General features: G+C 41.1%; 2 protein-coding genes across 4 annotated transcripts in view; both read right to left on the reverse strand.

Moving 5' to 3' along the window:
- Positions 1 to 731: 731 nt before the first annotated feature.
- On the reverse strand, positions 732 to 9024 carry LOC144659459 (uncharacterized). Its single transcript, XM_078519906.1, has 3 exons — positions 8944 to 9024; positions 7837 to 8047; positions 732 to 2716 (listed from the first exon to the last, which is right to left on the reverse strand). The coding sequence occupies exons 1-3, from the start codon at positions 8951 to 8953 to the stop codon at positions 2572 to 2574; spliced, it is 366 nt and encodes a 121-aa protein (XP_078376032.1). The 5' UTR covers positions 8954 to 9024; the 3' UTR covers positions 732 to 2571.
- Positions 9025 to 9511: 487 nt separating this feature from the next.
- The window catches only part of LOC144659424 (cilia- and flagella-associated protein 221-like), a 38972-nt gene continuing 28473 nt past the window's right edge, over positions 9512 to 20010 (reverse strand). The window contains exons 18-27 of one of the 3 annotated variants that reach the window (XM_078519854.1): positions 19935 to 20009; positions 18215 to 18295; positions 15203 to 15310; positions 14559 to 14810; positions 13492 to 13632; positions 12213 to 12313; positions 11946 to 12038; positions 11274 to 11402; positions 11060 to 11140; positions 9512 to 9974 (exon numbers count right to left, since the gene is read on the reverse strand). In XM_078519854.1, the coding sequence (XP_078375980.1) occupies positions 9848 to 9974; positions 11060 to 11140; positions 11274 to 11402; positions 11946 to 12038; positions 12213 to 12313; positions 13492 to 13632; positions 14559 to 14810; positions 15203 to 15310; positions 18215 to 18295; positions 19935 to 20009 (1188 nt within the window). In that variant the 3' untranslated portion in view covers positions 9512 to 9847. The remainder of the gene's footprint in view (positions 9975 to 11059; positions 11141 to 11273; positions 11403 to 11945; positions 12039 to 12212; positions 12314 to 13491; positions 13633 to 14558; positions 14811 to 15202; positions 15311 to 18214; positions 18296 to 19934; position 20010) is intronic. The other 2 variants (XM_078519853.1, XM_078519855.1) reach the window with 2 other exon arrangements.

A 20010-nucleotide genomic window follows, 5' to 3' on the forward strand; every position in this document is an offset into this window, starting at 1 on the left:
TATTGTGCTGTTTTTCAGTAGTTCCGGTCCACCGTTTTTCCTTTAGTTTGTACGCTAAGCTTATGTTTTGTTTGGGACAAGTGGCTGTCAAGTTCAAGTCATGTCGTGCGTTTTTCGCCTCGCAAACACCGGGTTTGTGCAGTGCTTTCCTTCACTTTTGCACACTTTTATTTGTTGTCGGTGTGCTTCGCCTCGCAAACACCGGGTTTGTGCAGTGCTTTCCTTCACTTTTGCACACTTTTATTTGTTGTCGGTGTGCTTCGCCTCGCAAACACGGGTTTGTGCAGTGCTTTCCTTTTGCACACGTTAATTTGTTGTCGGTGTGCTTCGCCTCACAAACACCGGGTTTGTGCAGTGCTTTGTTTTTGCGCACGTTAATGTTGGTGTGCTTTGCCTCGCAAACGCCGGGTTTGTGCAGTGCTTTCGTTTTGCACACGTTAATTTGTTGTCGGTGCAGCTTCGCCTCGCAAACACGGGTTTGTGCAGTACTTTCGTTTTGCACACGTTAATTTGTTGTCGGTGTGCTTCGCCTCACAAACACCGGGTTTGTGCAGTGCTTTGTTTTTGCACACGTAAATTTGTTGTCGGTGTGCTTCGCCTCACAAACACCGGGTTTGTGCAGTGCTTTGTTTTTTGCGCACGATTATTTGTCATGTTGGTGTGCTTTGCCTCGCAAACTCCGAGTTTGTGCAGTGCTTTCCTTTGCACAAGTTTATTTGGTGTCGGTGTGCTTCGCCTCGCAAACATCGGGTTTGTGCAGTGCTTCTCTTTTGCTCACGTTTATTTGTCATTTGTGCGCTTCGCCTCATCGGGTTTGTGCAGTGCTTTGTTGTTGCACACGTTTATGTGTTATGTTGTGCGCTTTGCCTCGCAAACTTCGGGTTTGTGCAGTGCTTCAATTCCCTTTGCACTCGTTTATTTTTATGTTAATGTGCTTCGCCTCGCAAACATCGGGTTTGTGCAGTGCTTTCCTTTACACGCATTTTATTTGTCTAGTCAGCGTGTTTCGCCTCGCAGACACCGGGTCTGTGCTGTGCTTTTCTTTGGAATTGTACGCCTATCTGTTTCATTTGTACGTATAAACCGTTACGTTTTTGTTCCGTTTTTCGCCGTGCAAACTTCGGGTTTGCATTGTGCTTTCCACTACCTTAGCTTCCCTTTTATTTCTACGCCTTTGTCTGTTTCGTTCCTTCCGGTGAAACTTATGTTTGATGTAATTTGCCTCACAAACAACGGGTGTTGTGAAGTGCTTTTATTTGGCTGTGTTGTTTTCTGGATGTTTTTTGTTATGCATTATTTGCCTCACAAACTTCGCTTTTGTGTAGTGCGTTTCCCTTGGCGCCCATATTTTTATTCCATTGCGTGAAGTTTTTCAATGTGGTTTCTTGTGCGTGTCTCACCTCACAAACATAGGTTTGTGAAGCTCAGTTCAGTTCACCAATTTCCAAGTTTTTAGTTCACACGCTTGAAGATTTTGTAGCTTCCTATTCTAGGTTGTTTTTTACGTGGTTCCCTTTGTCTACCCTCGTTTTATTGCCTTAATTTTTGCTTTTATTCTGTTGTTGTTTTTCTCTTGTGTTTTTGATTTTGCGTCGTTTGCATCTATTTGGTGTTATAACACCTTTTGTTTCTGCCTAATTGCATAGTTTTGTTTTGTCTCCACTTTTAATTTTCCCGCGCCCTTCTCTTTGCTTTACTTTGCTGTTTTACGGCGTGTACCTCATAGTTGCGCGTTATTTTTCTGTTTATTATTTTCGGCGTAGTTTCAAACGGCTGTTGCTGTTTTCTGTTGGTTTTTATGGGAAAAATTTATTGTACGATTTTATTTTGGAAAGTTTCTCTTTTGGAGTTTTTTCATTTGTTCTCCAACTGTTTCTCTACGCATATTAATTTGTTTATAACACTTTGATGTCGGTATCTCGTTTTCCTTTATCTTTTTTCAATACGCGTCTTCTCGCATTCCATTCTCATATTCTTTCCCATGGTAGCCTGAAAGGGTGTCTAATGCCCTAGTCGGATTACTGACGCTCAGGCTGCCATCCCTTGGGTGGGTTCTTGCGTGTTTTTTGCACCCTTTGTCTTTTTCCTTGCGTGTTTATTCTGCGTGTTTTTTGTTTACCATTTTCCCCACTCGAGTGATGGCAGCCTGTAGATGTTTATTTATGCCCTCCTCTCGCTTTTTCAGAATGACCTCCTTGCGCAGCTTACTGCCAGAATTAAAACCTTAGAGGATGCTGGCAGTCTCTCTGATGTTCCAGCTCATCTGTCCAAAATTACTCAATACGGCTTCAGGAGAGAGGAAGATTTTGACAAATATGACGCGTTGGCTATGGCAGAGCAGCTAGCTACAGCCGCCAAACTTTCAGGACACGAGAAGGCCCCAACCTTTGATGCTATAGCCTGTACATTAAGGGAGAAGTTACCTGTTTCCAAGAAGCAATTCAAAGCGTATTTTGTAGCCCTTTTGGCGGATAAGGAGTACGCGAAAGTCTTAGAAGCCGTGGCTAAAGTGGATAAGTCCTTTAAGTCTTCGGCCCCAGGGCCCGCTTCTGGTTCCAGTGGAACGTCCGCTCAGGCATCAGCCCGTCCAACCCCCAGACGCCGAGGATCTTCTGCTACGCATGTGGCGCGCCTGGCCACATGTCCTCTAGGTGCTTTAAGCGGTTCAATAACCGCAGTTATCCACAGTCGCGTCCTCGCCCCCGTCTGCCGCCTCCTGCAGGGCAATAGACATTTATTTTCTTCCTATGGATCTGTTGTGGTTTCATTGTACGTTTTTGCTTATTGTGCTTAATGTATAATGCTTGTACTACATTCTTTACATTGTCGAATTAATAAAGAGTGTTTCCTTTGAATCATTTTCGTTCTCTTTATTCTATTAGTTTTTCATATTCCCCTGTTTTCGATTGTTTTCTTTTCTGCGGGAGGGGGGGGGGGGGGCGGTCTCGCTTATTAGGACACTTTATTACTATTTCGTTTCTGACTTGCATCTTATTTGCGTTCGTCCTGGACTTTTTTCGGATTGGAGTTTCAGTTCTTTTTCCCCCTTTTTTCTTTTCCAGCCTCCCTCCAAGCGTTGCAAAATCTCCTACACCGTACCAGCTTGGGAGTCCTCGGAATATTTTGACCCGCTTTCTGTCAAGCAACATTGTATTTCATGGGTACGTCACGATGGCAAGTCCTTACAGCCCGGGCCTCAACCCCCTCAGCCTTTTAATTCTCACTTGACGTCGGATTGGGTGGATAGTGTCTCTCGTGGTGACGTTTCAGCGGACGTCTCTATGCTCGCATTCCCAGACCCTGCTAGTTTTCTTGCCGGTCAGTTGCATCATCATCTAAAGGAGTGGAAACATATTGCTGATTCGGTCTCCTCTCCCCTATCACGGAATGTTCTGGATTGGCTAGAGAATAAGGTGCAAGTACAGCCCTTTTTCAGGCATTTCAAAGGGAATTTCAAGGGCGAACATTTTGACTCGACCTCTCCACCCCAGCGTATCTTTTACAATCACAAGTCCTGTGCCCCTTTCGCCAAGTTTATTGCTGACACAATTTTGCAACGCCTCTCTACTGGTGCCATTTCGGTTTGGGGCAAGGTGGGCGAGGTTGACCCCCCCTCACCTGGTCATGCCCCTCACTGTGGAACCCTCAAAGCCTAGGCTTTGTAATGACAACAGGTTTTTGAATTTGTGGATGGATGATCGGCCGTTTTCTCTCGACCACCTTCATCAACTTCCCTTATATGTCGGTAAGGACGCGTATCAAACTGTGTGCGATGACAAATCTGGTTATGATCACATTCTCCTTGCCCCCTCCAGCAGGACGTACTTTGGATTTGAGTGGAATGGTTGGTACTTCACCAGTAATACCATCCCTTTTGGTTGGAAGTTATCGGCCTTCGTGTACCATTCTACTGGCCTTCTTGTTTCCCACTACTTTCGCTCCATTCGCATCCCTTGTTCCTTGTACATTGACGACCGTCATTCATCGCAGATTCGTTTACCTCGTGATTCCAATCTCGTGAAGTCCCTTGATCCAGATAAACTGAGCCTCGTCAGTGCCCATATTGCGTCCTTCCTGGTCTGTTATACGTTAATCAAACTGGGTTACTGTATTGGGCTTCAGAAATCCATCCTTCAGCCATCACAATCAGTTCCGTTTCTTGGGTTTGAGTGCGACTCCCGCTTGCAGGCCTTTCGTCTTCTTCCAGATAAGAAACAGAAATTCATTTCTCTTGTCGAAGCGATCCTGGATTCCAGCCACGTTTCTTTCACGGACTTGCAAAGATTAGCAGGAAAGTGTATATCAATGTCTATGGCAGTGCCGGGCGCCAGATTATTCACTAACGAGATCAACTTGGCTATTTCGCGTGCCTCTCGCTCTTCTAGGCCACTCCCTTTGTCAGTTCCACTGCGCCGTGAAATTGAACACTGGCTTTTTCTCAAGACCTGGTCAGGGTTCCTTCCATGGCGTTCGGAGCGACACCACCAATTTGGCATGTACACTGATGCCTCTTCTTACCGCTGGGCTGGCGTGCTAAATCTATCCGCAGTCCCCATCTATGCTTCTGACTACTGGCCTGAGGAAATTTTATCGTCTGATATTGCAGTTAAGGAAGCTCTGGCTCTTAGCAATGCACTATCGTCTTTTGCTGCAACTATCAAGGACTCAAGAGAAGACGAAGTCTATGTTTGTAACTGGGAGTAGGCTACGCACTAAGATCGGTAGTACCGGTGTCGACGAGATGAAGTCTGTACTAGCAGCGGGGAAGCCTTAGACAATACCACAAGCCACAAGCTTCTTGGAGTCCATGTTGATCAAGACCTAAGTTTCAATGAACATGTCGAACACTTATGTAAGAAACTAGCAAAGCGTTTAGGTGTTCTTAGGTCAATCAGACATTATCTTCCTCTAAACGAGCGCATACTCTTCTACAATGCAACTATTAAGCCTATATTTCTGTACGGCGGAGCAGTCTGGAGTTCAACATCTAAAAGTAACATAAGAAGAATTTTTCGTCTCCAGAAAAGGGCTGCCCGTGTTATCCTAGGCGTTAAAACAAGAGATGAACGTACTGTAAGTTTATTTAAGAGACTAGACTGGGTGCCCTTTTATGATGAAATCACTGTTAATAAGCTATGCTTAATTTACAAATGCCTAAATGGACAATGCCCAGAGTATTTAAGGAACAGACTTGTAAGTGTCAATGACATGTCCACCAGAACCTCGCGCTTGTTTCGTCTCATGTTTTCTGCTTGTGTTTTCCTTTAACTCTTATTGATTTCCTTTTTTCCTGCTCTTTTTGTCTATAGGGCCTTCCCCCAGTTGCCCGCTTTTTTGTTCCTGCTGTCCAATGTCCAGAATGCAAATATCCGAATGATCAGGATTTCCGATTTTGCCAGATGTGCGGATTCAAAAGACCTGCCCTTCCCGCTCCCCAACCTCTTTCGGTTGTCCCGGATATTTCTGCCATAGATAACCGTCTCGACCAATTGCAAGGCATTGCTTTGTCCTCCGCTTCCGCCAAACAAAAAAACTTCTGAAGAAGGAGTTCTCCGCCTTTTTGGGTTCTCTGCCGGGGAATAAGACCCTGTTTTCCGCGATTCCTAAAGATATTTGTCGATTTCTTGCCTGGAAAGATTCCCGAGGGAAAACACAAGTCCATGTTACTACCTGCCCACACCTAGGAAAGCATGGGGTGCATAGCTGTGGTTGTCCTGTTCGCCTTTCCTATGCTTCCGTCGATTCCTACATTGGAAAGCTTAGGGCCATTTTTAAAGAAGCAGGGAGGGAAGGTGATTGGAACACTGCTCTGGGCTTAGAAAACCCTGCAGCTTCCGCTGAAGTAAAAGCCTATCTTAAAGCCTTCACGTCTGAGCAGTTGCAATCTGCTGTTACCCCTAAACAGGCGACGCCACTCTTTCTTGTCAAAATCGTTCAGCTGTCCCGTCTTATCCAAGAAAAAATGATGGTTCCCGGCATTACTGCTTCCCAACTGTTTATCTATGCGAGAGACGCTGCTTTGTTTAAGACGCTCTTTTTCAGCGGGGATCGAGCAAATGATCTTACTCTGGTTAAGACCCAAGAGATAATGCGGTTTCCGCGAAACGATGGTCTCCTGTTCAATCACGTCTGGGGTAAATCCCTCAGGGATGGCTCCGCCAATCTTTTCGGCATTCGTCGCCATTCCGATTTGTCTCTTTGTCCGGTTAAGGCGATAGAGCTTTACGTCGCCATCTCCTCCGCGCTTTCCGTGGATCTATTGGCAGGTTACTTATTTCGCCCCCTCAGCTCTACAGGGAAAATCCAGAATAAGCAAATTGCTAACTCCACTTTGCAGTCGCGACTCCGTTGCTATCTACAGGAGGCAAAGATTTACAACGGAGAAACTTTGCACAGCTTTAGAGCCGGCTTAGCCATCACTCTAGCCCTTTCGGGTAGTCAGCTTGCAGACATTATGGAACATGTTGGTTGGCGCCACGCTCCTACAGCGTCTCACTATATGAAAGTTGCGCAAGTTTTACGTCCCGGAGGACCTTCAGATTTATTATCTCGTCACGTCACTTCTGCCCAGACGCTAGCAGATTCTTACACTGACTTGAACAGCCTCGTCCATTTTACAGTCGCGTTTCCCTCCAGTGCTTCACCTTAGGATGAGCTTTGGCTGGTTAGGACTTTCTAGTTTAAGAGTGGGGTCTGATGTGTGTGTTGTTTAAGTATTGGTAGAATTTTGGGGTCTTTAGGCCGTATTAAACGTTGGACGTCTTAGTGCGGGAGCATATCTCCATCTCTTATTAGCGAGCGTGAAAGGGACTGTCGCGAATAGTATGCTTTTCGCGCCAGTCCCTTACAGCGCGAGTATAAATAAGAGCGCTGCATATCATTTCGGCCCAGTTCGCGTTAGAATCCTTCGGATATCAGCAGCCGTGACATGTCGCTTCCTTTCACGCTCTCCTCCTTCGCCTCCGCGCTTTTCCCTTTCCCTCCCCCCATATCCCATCCTTTTTCACGTCCTACTCACAAAGCGCGGTCGCATATCTCCATCTCTTATTAGCGAGCGTGAAAGGGACTGTCGCGAATAGTATGCTAATTTAAGTTTGCAAAACTTTACTAAAGTAAGATGGGTTCATCAAGTTACGGAAGGAAAATTGGCGTTTTCGTTCCAACTGAAATTGTGTGCAAACCATTAATGGTAACCCCAATAAAGTATATATTTTCTGAAAGCTTATTGTAGAAGCCCTAAAAACGCCATTTTAAAGTTTAAAAATTTATAAAAAATTAATGGAGCAAGAAAAGAAAAATCTGAGACACTGTTTTTTAGACCAATATATGTAGATCGAATTCCACATAAAAGTTTAGGCGCTCACCTAAATGTTATAAATAAACCTAATGTTGCGCAACATCATAATTGCAAACAAAATGCTGACGTTGCTTATTATGGTCTATATGATCAAAACAAAATCTAAAATTACAATCTTTATTCAATAAGCTTTCAGAAAATATATACTTTATTGGGGTAACCATCGATAGTTTTCACACAATTTCACTTGGAACGAAAACACCAGTTTTCCCTCCGTGATACCTGAAAATAGTATCAGTATCGGTTTAAGATTTTTGCATTGGAAGGTATAATGTACATGATACAATCTTTATCATCTTGGCAAGTTAAAAAATGGTCGCAATCGAATTTGCAATATTGCTGTGGATTTTTTTTTGATTTTCACAATCGCTGTTTTCATCTTTGGAGCGACATATGGCGTAGAGACTTCTGACATTTCCACATTCAACAATTAATCAAGAAAAAATGCAAAAGTAACAACGAAAACCAAACAAGCATACCTCTCGTAGGGAAAAATCAAGCCAAAGGTTAGATTTGCCTGCCCCTCGATACAATCCACAAAGACATTAAGTTCAGACGAACCACAGAGAGGAAATCTGGTGACGACTTCTCCATAAGGCGGCCAGCAGTCCCCCTCTATCCTCACTGTCGGGCTTGTGTCTGAAAAGCACTTCAAACCACGAACGAGCTCCAGCGTCCGACAACCTGAATCTTCAAAAAATGTCACAATGAAAATATAAAACAATACCCACTTAACAACAATTTTAATTGTTTAAAAACACGTTTGGTTAAACCTAGTTAAAACAATTAGAAGTCACTGATCGATAAAAAACGGAAAGCCTGAATTTTACACAGGGTTTATATTTAATTCCTCCCAGCGAAGCCTACCACAAACTGTCGAAGTCGGTAGAAACCGAGAACCATCCAGTTTTACAATAGCCTGCAAAAGCAGACGTATTTCCGGTCTAGTTTCTTTATTTATAGACGATTTGGTTGGTATGAAATAGGGGGATACCGTCAATTTTTCCTGCCATAACAGAATACAATTTGATATCTTTAGAGTTCCTGATCGAGCGGGGAACAAGACAATTGTTCAACACGCCATACGGTTATAAGTTTGCCTTGTTAATTAAGTAGTTAAGTTACTTTGCCTTTTTATTTGTACTTTTATAAAGCATTTATGAAATCGTAATAACTAAATGCACCGATGCGTCGCAGTCGTGTATTTAACTGAAAGGTCAAGGGGAAAACCCCTTTTTGCGAGAGCAAGAATACAGTCGATTGACTAACAATCGGCCTAACAAGAATATCGCGTTTCAGCTTCTAGGCTAAAAACGTTGTATTACTAAAAGGTAAATGTCACTGAAACCTCAAATTAACAATTTAACAAACAACTATCCAACCAAAAAACAAAGTCACCAATGCGTTTGCAATTGTCAGTTCATAAAAGACCTCAAGTTCCGCCTTAGGCAAATTAAACAATTAGCAAATGCGTCATAAAATATCCATAATCAAATATGCGAGAGTTGACACTCTGCTGGCTCTATAGAGGTCCCTATAAATGCAGGTCGTCAAATTCTAGTTTAACTTGAATAAAATAACTTTACCTTGCTCCATAAGTTATGTTTTCTGCATCTGTGAGTACAAACCATGTCGTGTTGCTTCCATCATATAAAGGTCGAATAAGGTATGTTGCTTTGCAGTGCAGAAATGTGATCACGTGTCAAAACAAAGGAAGTGTTAGTGTCAGCTCAGACAATGGGCAATGGGGACAGAAATATCCTTTGTTTTGATGTTTTGATAGTGTTCTGATAATAAGAACGGTCTTTTAAATCACGATTGGCGGGGACGGCGAAAAGAACGGCCACATTGCTAAACGAGGCGAGAGAGAAAAAGACGGCAATGTCTTCGAATATAGGTTTGATTTCCCTCGTTTTTCACGTAAAAATTGACGGTGACAAGATCGCGTGGGAAAACAAAGTTTTCTCTGACCTCTAAATCTTTTCTAGGAAATGGGGGTATAGCTGGGCCGATACCAGTTTTCCAAGACGATACCGATGCGATGGCATTTTTCTCCCATATTGATATTATGACGTCATTTGCTAAGATAAACTTCCACGTTATTTGCTTGACAAAATAAAAGTTTCAAAAGAAAGTTTAGTCAAAAGCAAATCCTCGGGTTTCAAATGCAGTGTCTTTAATTGCCACTTCACTTGGGTATAACGCATTGCTTGTATATAAGAACGTTACAAGTAACAACAAACCTGCTAACTGGTTTGGAAATAATACAAGGAACCAAATATATATAAACAAATGTACACAATATAAACCTAATTATATATTTACAATCAAAGCCACACAGGCAAAACCTAGCTGACCTGAACAAAATAGATCAGATAATTTGACAAAAAAACTTAAGACAACTGTAAGAATTTCGAGTTAAACTTGGATTCGTCTTCTTACAAAACTTCAGTTGTCAATCGCTCTTTAATTTACATAATACTGTAAGTTTTATTTCAATTCCAGATTAGACGAAGACACAGCATCGTTAATTGATTGTATTCGTTGCTTAATCCTCAGTCCAACTCTGTTCTGTCGCTGCCTCAAAAATTCGTTTAGCTCCTTCTCGCGTTTTTCCCTGTACACAAAAGGAAAAACACATTACTCTTGTAGAATAGGATGTGAATTCGTTTATTATACAGTTATTTCAATGTTAGCTCTGAGAAGTAAATGATTCATTAAGCATGCAGGATCAAGAGTTTGACACACGTCTGGCCCAAGGACTTTGGAGGGGGATATTTTGTATCAGTACTTTCATCAAGAGAACATACGAGAACACTGTCACACACTGTAGGGTCATTCACCACGAAGTGGGACCTTTTACGAATTTTTGGCCTAAAGAGAGGGTAGGTTAAGTCTGTGTCTGAACCAAGTGGCCCATACAGTCGGAGCTTATCCCGGTTTCCGTTGCATGAAGCGACTGAGAGTATTGCTACTCCCCCCTGGATGGGATGCTAGTCCATCGCAGGGTTACCCCCCCAGCAGTAAATTCGCCGGTACCCATTTATACACCTGGGTGGCAAGAGGCACTGTCAGAGTAAAGTGTCGTGCCCAAGAACACAACGCGGCGCCCCGGCCAGGCCTCGAACCCGAGCCGTTCGACTCGGAGGCGCGCACACTAACCAATAGGCCATCGCACCTCCCACAAAAAGAGAGGGGGAAGGGAGGATTTAAAACATAACCATTCAACTGTTCTAAAGAGAGAGGAAGAGGGATTCAATTTACTCGAAGGAACTTTTTCCAATCCTCTCTACAACGGCCGCCCTGTGGCGGTGTTAACTGGCCACTGCTGAGAGGTGACATGCACTTAAAGGGAGGTTTAAAATACAAACATTGTAACAGTATGAAGAGGAGATCAGAACCCTCGTAAGCTTGCATTTCTACTGTTGTTCGTTCCATTGTTCTCTTGAAACGTAGCGAGCCATTCTTGTGAGACCTTGTAAGAACTGCTACCGGCCACAGTGTAATGTTGGGAAGAAAAAAATCTTGACAGTTGTTGAGGGTCGGCCGTACATTGTACGTTACTTAAATACAGACAACGTAAAAGGATTAAGACTAATTGTGTGGCCAAATGGTTAAAAACATTTCTGATCACAAACTAACAGTCTCGACGAAAATTTAATAACTGCACAATGATAGACATTATACAAAGGCCTGCAGTACCTTGGGACGAAGGATGCGGTCGCTGCCGTTGAGGAAGCCGCTGACATCTTTGTGTTCCCACCTGTGTGTAGCATCATCTCACTGAAGAGGAGATAAGAAAAACATTATCAGCTAAAAGCAAACAGAAATCAACTGTTTAATGATTTTCTCTTTTTGTTGTCGAAACTGATGTTTGGCGCTGCAAGATGAAACAACAGAGTGTTGATCAAATCACCTCAGCTGTGACGTCACTTGTTGGTCTTGATCTCCGAGAATGCTTTCTGCCGTAGGGAACTGGGCTCTAACCATGTCTGGCGTAGGAACTGGAATCTCCTTGAACCCAGGGTCTGCTCCTTCTTCGTCCCTGTGGAAACAATTTAGTATTTATTATTGATTGATTTTTTTTTGTTATCTCCTTGGGCCTAGTTAAAGTTACAGTTAACTTTATTTTTGAGTCGAAATATCACTTGCTTTCTTTTTTAGTTCAAAATTATTCAAGGCGAAGTGCAAGCACGACTATGGTCCAGGATCAATGTGGATTTGATTTTAGTGTTGTAACTTTTCAGTGAGGTTCTCTGTTTAGAGTTTTTGCTCTTCAGTTCTGACTTTGCTTTCGATCTAAAGCTGTACATAAGCAGCGAAATTAGAAGCCGTAATCTCTATCATTCTATTATGCCAGGATAAGCGGCAATCGGCAGCCGAACAACTGGCGCTTGACTTTTGTCAAAGTCCCAAACGTGTTCAGTTGTAGTGTTAACGATTACACTTGACCAAATTGCGAAACAACTCGATACCAGGAAGGTGGGTTTCTGGGATTCTAGGTGTTTTTTTGATACCACGGAAGCCATTACTTTATAGCAATTGCGGTTTTTTAATCAATACATGTATTGCAGAAACTAAAACTTACATTTCATCATCGCTCATGACATCCTCATCAGGAAGACCGTGTAACAATGAAGGAACATCTGTAGGCAGCAAGTCCTCACTAAATGGATCAGTCCTACAGTCAAACGAAACACACAAGTCACATTAACACATCTGCTACACGTCGTCGAACGTTGAACCACTGTTATGAGACGTGCAATACGCGAGTCACGAACGCCTTAGTACATCAGTAGTACAAACTTTTTATCACGTATTTTATCAAGGAAATCATAACGGAAATTTGTCTTACCATCGAGGAATCCAAACATTTGATATCGTTGGATTTGCTGCCATGGAGACTAGAGGTTGGCATGGAAACCGTTTCCACGTCATGACGCCGGGAATAACGTCCTGCAAAAGAAGGAAAAAATTAAGGGCGTCGTTAAATAACACTTTGTTTAGTGAAGAAATTATTCTACATGACACGAGCGTGGGACAAAGAAAAAAAAATATGAGTCCCCGACGGGAATCGAACCCATGGCCTCCCAGATACCGGTTGGGCGCTCTAACCAACTGAGCTACGTGAGACTCGCTGTGAGCTAGGCCATTTACTAGGTTGATAAGTGACACGCGTCCTGCATACTGCTAGGATCAGCAATGTCGAAATCATCAAATTTGTAGTAAATAATAAAGATGGTAGATTTTAAGCTCGGTGATAAATAGTGAAGAAATTATTCTACATTTTTTTTTCTTTTTTTCTTTTTTTTTTCTTTTTTTTTCTTTGTCCCACGCTCGTGTCATGTAGAATAATTTCTTCACTATTTATCACCGAGCTTAAAATCTACCATCTTTATTATTTACTACAAATTTAACACTTTGTTTGTTGTTTAGCGATTATTTTTGCGTGTACTTTAAAACGTAGTTATAGAAGGAGCGACCACTGAAAGTAAAGGCATACCGTATATATCTCCACTATTAAGTCCATTTATCTTCTACGCCCTCCCCTCTCCCCACCGTGAGGTATAAAATTATCAATTCCGTACAAAACTTTTTAAGCCTTCTCCAAAATAATTTTGCTTCTATCGACTGATATCGAACGGCTGGTGATTGTACTGAGGGTGAAAGCACAATTCATGACCTAGAATTGGGGATTTAAAAAGTCCTTCACGTACCCCTATCATGCCTCTGCCCCCTTCGAATAAGCATCTCACCCTTTCCGCATCACCATCAATTAATAAGCACGAGGGAGGGGAGGGGGGTTGTCACAGAGAAAATACGGTACAGTGGAACCTCGACATAACGAAGTCCTCGGTATAACGAACGATATTCTTCGTCCCAGTAATAGTAAAATATATGGAAAAGAACCCCGATATAACGAAACCTCGTTATAGCGAATATATTTTGTCAATCCCTTGGCCCTTCGTTATATCGAGGTTTTACTTAGTTCTACTTAGCCTACGTCTAGCCGTACCCACCCACCGAGAAAAAACGGGAGGAAAACACCGTTCCCTCAGGTGGACACATACAGGGCAATGTTTCGTACAATTTAGTTACAGAAGTTGCATAAATCAAGTATCAGTGATATTTACCTGTCTCTCCAGGTATTTTCTGCCCTGTTTGCCTGATTTGCCTGCTGTTCTGTTTCGCGGCAGAGGACACAAATGATAATCTTCATCCACTTCTGAGTAAGGCAACGGAGGTTTAAACACTTGCAGTCCAGGTGCTGGATTCTGAAACATTGACATTGTTCGAATAATCACCGTACATATCTTAGAAAAAATGTGTGTATAACATTGTCCAGATATTGGAGACAAAACATACATACAGTAAAAACCTGCGAGTAAAAAACTAATTTTTAAGAACCTGTAAGGCTAAAATTTGTCCGTTATACACTCTCTTTATAAGAATCTCTTTAGCCTTAAATTGGAAATAGGTTCTTATTTTCTAAAATCCATTTTAAGTCGACATTCTGGATCCTCTTTGGAGACACCTAGTAGTCTTATCACTCCTGTTGCAATGTAAATGCCAATGTTGAAAATCATAAAATATTATTGATATAATCACAAAAATATAAATATAAGGAAAGGAGGCAAGCGAGGCCGAGTGGTTTAGGGCGCTGGCGTTGTAATCTGGAGGTCCCCGGTTCAAGACCTGCCCCTGCCACTAGCTGGATTTGTTTCTCGGTTGTCCCGAGTTCAAATCCTCGATCACGCTTTGTACATAGCCAACTGGTCTGCCTTCTGTCAGTAATGTTCATTTAAATATTTGTTTCCTCTGTCTCAGTGGCATGCCTGTAAACTAGCTATCTCGAAGAGATATGAAGCTAAGTGCATGACCACTATAAACAACATGTTGTTGCGTGTTTTTTACTGTACTTTTAAAGTTAGCATTAATTTCATACATGTTTGGTATGTTTTCAATCAATCTGACCTAGGTATGAATTCGGTCTCTTTTTGTCCAATCGTGTATAACGTTTGACCCTCCGTACTAAAAGACTTTCTCAGATTTCTGTTGTTGTTTTTTCCTACGGTTTTAAACCATTAGGTCAAGTTTCATTTAATTGTAGCATAAGTTTTTGCAAGAAAGTACAGAATAGTGACCAAGCGTGACAAAGCGTGACCTACTAGCCTCTTAACAAGTGTGTTACGTGACTTACAAATATGTGCATGGGGTGGTAAGACGTGGGTCTAAACAGCGCGGCAGGCACCACAAGGGGCACCGCCTCAGGATCCTGCACAGCTATGTCCTCTTGTGGGGTTGCTACTATGGGGCTTTTGATCTTTAGACTTTGTTCTCCGTCTCCATCAGCTTCTTCCTTAGCTTCCTCGCCGCCTTCTGTGGTCGGGACGGGACTGGGACTTCTTACCGACGTCAGAGGTAGGCTGCTGACCAAGTTTATCATCTCATCCTAAAGAGAAAGCCAAAAATCAAAATAATTGTCCCTTTAAAGAGCAACGCGCGCGCGACCGTGTTCTATTTAACAATTAGATTATGAGCTCGAGATTTCTATCACACAGAAATTACTACTACACGTTCAAAACTTAACCACAAGACAGGCTTTCCTTTTTTATTGAATAATGATATAAATAGTTAATCAGGGTATAGCGAAATCCTCGTTATAACGAACACAATCCAGAAGCCCAAACGTAAAATGTACCCCGATATAACGAGAAAATGCCAACACACGATAAAAGATGACTGCAGAACAGACCAACAGGCTAAGCTCAAATTATTTCTTGATGGCGTTAAGCAGAACATTTAGAAAGAATTTTGAGATGTTTTTTGAGCCTACAAGCTTACCTCGGCGCCGACTCTCAAGGAACGAACCAGCTTTGGCGGGACATATCCCGAAGACGCATCAGCTACTGAGTGGCGATTATAACCAAGAATGTCATACTGTTTAGGGACCTACACAACAGAATTCAGATTTAAATAAAGCACTAAACTAGTTATAATCAGAGATTAGGGGAGTGCGTTCGACCCAAGATAGGTACCCAAGATAAGGTTAGCAAACGTATACCGAGTTACGCGACTGTTTATATCGTCATACAAATTTGAAACGACCATGCGCGCAACATAAAGCGCGCGTCCAACATCACTTGAGACTATCAGCGAAACAATCTCAATCCAAAAGCTCACGAGACAGAACAGCAATTTTTTTTACTACTGCTGAAGGGAGCACTGGCGAAACGTTTATTTTTCAGTACAACTCACGAGGTAAACTCGAAAACGCAAACCGAAGAAATCGTTAGATCGAATCAACTTCGTTCCCAGGGTCTCTCGCGACGAAACTGTGATGTCAATAATTAGTCAACCTGCGACGTACCAGGATACATAGAACGACACATGGAACGACTTTCGTTTGCGCGTTCACAGGACAACCGCGGGATCGACCACTGATCAACGTCGAACGCAAAATTTGTTTAGAGCCTAGCGGCGCGGTATCGGCTTAATTGAATTGTTTTTGCGTGCGCTGTCTTTGCGGCTCAATGTCATTGTTGAAGTTGTTGTGACGCAATTAATTGCTTTCTAATGTCTTCTCACATGAGATCGAGGCCAACCTGCCACATACCGACATACATAGATAGACACATAGAACGACTTTCGCTTGCGCGTTCACAGGACAACCGCAGGACCACAGGTCACCACAAGATTAGGATGCGTCGACCGCAACTACCAATTTACGCAACTACGAACGCAACTACCAATTTACTTTTATATATGACCAATTTACTTTTATATATGACCTATATGAACTTTTATATATGACCTCTCAAGCTTGAGGCTTTTAAAGCTATCGTGTTTAAATAAAGGTTATCATCATCATGACCGCTACTATGCCACTCTTTTAAAAGGGACACTGTCAACAGTTTTGACTTCAAAAACTCAAGAGCCTTAAACAAGAAGTTCCGCTATAAAAGGGATGGCACCTCCCACATTTCACACTTCTCGGGCGCTAAATGCAAATTTGTACTCTTTGCATTCGTGCCACGTTCTGGTGCCGAGCATCCTTCAAGCTGAACATGCTCTGAAATCTCATGAAACCAAGATATATTATTGACAAAAATATGAAAAATAACTTCCTAACGTTTAACAGAATATTCCTAGCGAAAATGAAACACATTTTATCAGTAACAGTTGTGGAAAATACGCAGGTTGTTTGTCAGTTGTTTACGCTTTGATGATTGACTGACAACTGGGCGTGAGAATGGCCAGGCCAGGCCCCTTTTATATCGGAACTTCGCAAGTGTACTGATAGTGATGCAATTTTGTTCAAAATCACCATGTGAGTGTACTAAAGCGACAAATAAGTGAAATTATTGTAATGCCTTCAGGAACTCTAATCAGGCTGATTTTTTCAAGTTTTGACCTGGTGGACTAAAAAAAACAGCTAAAAATTATTATGGCTTCTTTCTTCCTTCAACAACAATTTACTTTTTATCTTTATCTTGACGTACTAGGTGCATTTCATGTATGACAAGACCTATCTGCCTATTTGATGTCTATTTTACCGTGACAGTCTATTTTACAGTCTATTTTACCGTGACAGTCTATTTTACCGTCTATTTTACCGTGACAGACTATTTTACCGTCTATTTTACCGTGACAGTCTATTTTACCGTCTATTTTACCGTGACAGACTATTTTACCATCTATTTTACCGTGACAGTCTATTTTACCGTCTTTTTTACCGTGACAGACTATATTACCGTCTATTTTACCGTGACAGTCTATTTTACCGTCTATTTTACCGTGACAGTCTATTTTACCGTGACAGTCTATTTTACCGTCTATTTTACCGTGACAGTCTATTTTACCGTCTATTTTACCGTGACAGTCTATTTTACCGTCTATTTTACCGTGACAGTCTATTTTACCGTGACAGTCTATTTTACCGTCTATTTTACCGTGGCAGTCTATTTTACCGTGACAGTCTATTTTACCGTCTATTTTACCGTGACAGTCTATTTTACCGTCTATTTTACCGTGACAGTCTATTTTACCGTGACAGTCTATTTTACCGTCTATTTTACCGTGACAGTCTATTTTACCGTGACAGTCTATTTTACCGTCTATTTTACCGTGACAGTCTATTTTACCGTCTATTTTACCGTGACAGTCTATTTTACCGTGACAGTCTATTTTACCGTCTATTTTACCGTGACAGTCTATTTTACCGTGACAGTCTATTTTACCGTCTATTTTACCGTGACAGACTATTTTACCGTCTATTTTACCGTGACAGTCTATTTTACCGTCTATTTTACCGTGACAGTCTATTTTACCGTGACAGTCTATTTTACCGTCTATTTTACCGTGACAGTCTATTTTACCGTCTATTTTACCGTGACAGTCTATTTTACCGTGACAGTCTATTTTACCGTGACAGTCTATTTTACCGTGACAGTCTATTTTACCGTGACAGTCTATTTTACCGTGACAGTCTATTTTACCGTGACAGTCTATTTTACCGTGACAGTCTATTTTACCGTCTATTTTACCTTGACAGTCTATTTTACCGTGACAGTCTATTTTACCGTGACAGTCTATTTTACCGTGACAGTCTATTTTACCGTGACAGTCTATTTTACCGTTTGACAGTGTCCCTTTAACAAGTAGTAATAAAATAGAGAATAAAAACTACGCCAAAGAACTTCTGGTTAACACGATTTTAACATCTTTTTTACACTTAGAATCATGTTTTGCTTGTGTTGTTCTGTTTTGTGTGCTTGTTTTGTTGATTGGTTGCAGTCTATCTTGTTATAAACATGGTTTTCATTCAGTATTATCTGTAGATATATCAAAAGTTACCTTTAAGTTATAATAAGGAACGTGTGTTTTGACGTTAACAATGGTCGCTTGAACGTTGAGTGTACCAAGAGCATCGACATCCTGTTGAAAAGATGAAATAAAAATACACATTAACTTTAAGCCCTGGCCAAACGGTAACGCAAGTGGACGCAAGTAGTCGCAAGTGGAACTTGCGTACAGACTTGCGGGCTCGCAAGAGCACGCAAGTTGTCAAAAAGCCATTTCAATGCTACTGCACGCGCTGCAATTCAGTACTTGAAGTAAACAGCAAGACTTGCGTTGACTTGCGTTGGGTGGCCAAACGGTGAAAAACATACGTTGCCTTAAGTGCAAATTTGATCTCGACCAAAGTGCACACAATTCAACACAAGTGCTCGCAAGTTTTCAACTTGCGTCCACTTGCGTTACCGTTTGGCCAGGGCTTTAGAAGGCTAAAAACGCCCAGAGATCTAACAGCTTTTGAACACATTGAATTAATAGGCGTATTGTCCCAATATATTTACCCTATTTATTTATTGTAGAGCAATAGAGCTAAATTACAATAAAGACATAAAAATCGATAAAAAACCGGTTTATTTCAAAAATTATCGCGAGGCAGGAATCATGTACACGCATGATCTTCTTTTTGACCGGGATATTAACGTTGCCTTCACTCACTTCTCGAACAAGATTAACAAAACCAATTTTCTTCAGTGGGCAGGCCTCCGACACTCTATGCCCTCACAGCTAAGGATTGCGAATGCACCATTATCAACCCTATCTCCCTCTTTTACATTTGAGAATAACATATTTGATATTAAACAAAAAAGATCAAAAGATTACTATTCTCTACTTGTTTCCAGAAAGGCTCAACCTCCCAATATCACCTTCAAATTGCAGAGGGATTTTGATTTCACAATCGACCAAATCAATCAAATCTTCTTATTACCACATTCTGTTGCACTTGAATCTTATGTTAAAGCTTTCCAATATAAAGTTATAAACTCTATTTTTTATACGAATACTAAATTACTTAAAATTGGTTGCAGAAGCGATGATTTGTGTACGTTTTGTAAAACTGAGTCAGAAACCTCAAATCATTTCTTTTATAACTGTTCCCACACTAGACAATTCTGGACAGATTTTGCATCATACTGGCACCTACTATCAAAACAGAAAATCCACCTCTCCCTAAAAGATGTTTTATTTGGAATATTTACGGGAAAATGCCCTTTACTTGATCTATTAAATTACTTCATAATTATTGGAAAATTGTTCTTGTGGGACTGCAGAAGAAGTCAACCCCTTCGTAAAATCGAGGGGTTTAAAGCCAAAATTAAAATTAAGTATGAAATAGAAAGTAAAATCACAAAAAAAAGGAATATTTTAACAAAAAATGGATAATTAAACCTATGTAATAAATATGTATTATTGTTATTATTTCAAATGTTACTATCTTTAAGGCTATCTTTGTGTGTGTAATAACTTGAGAATTGTAATAGTGAAGTGTAATTATCATATTTATTAATTAACTTTATTTTATCTTTTTTTCATTATAATTTTTTTTTTCCTTTCCCTAAAATGTATGTAACTTTACTGTGTAATTAATGTTCTTTTTTGTAATTGCAATAAAAAATAAAAAATAAAAATAAAATAAAATAAAAAAGAAATTACGAGTATGCAATCTGATTTCAATCTAGAGTTACAAAATGACGGGTTTAGAAATGTTAGGCAAACCTACCATGTCGTCTTTTGTATCAGGAGACTTGTAAGATGGAAAACAAAACGGAAAAATGCCTTCACACTTGATCCGCAAA

Source organism: Oculina patagonica, chromosome 7, assembly GCF_052425735.1.
Source record: "Oculina patagonica isolate OP01 chromosome 7, crgOcupat, whole genome shotgun sequence".
NCBI classification, from domain to species: Eukaryota; Metazoa; Cnidaria; class Anthozoa; order Scleractinia; family Oculinidae; genus Oculina; species Oculina patagonica.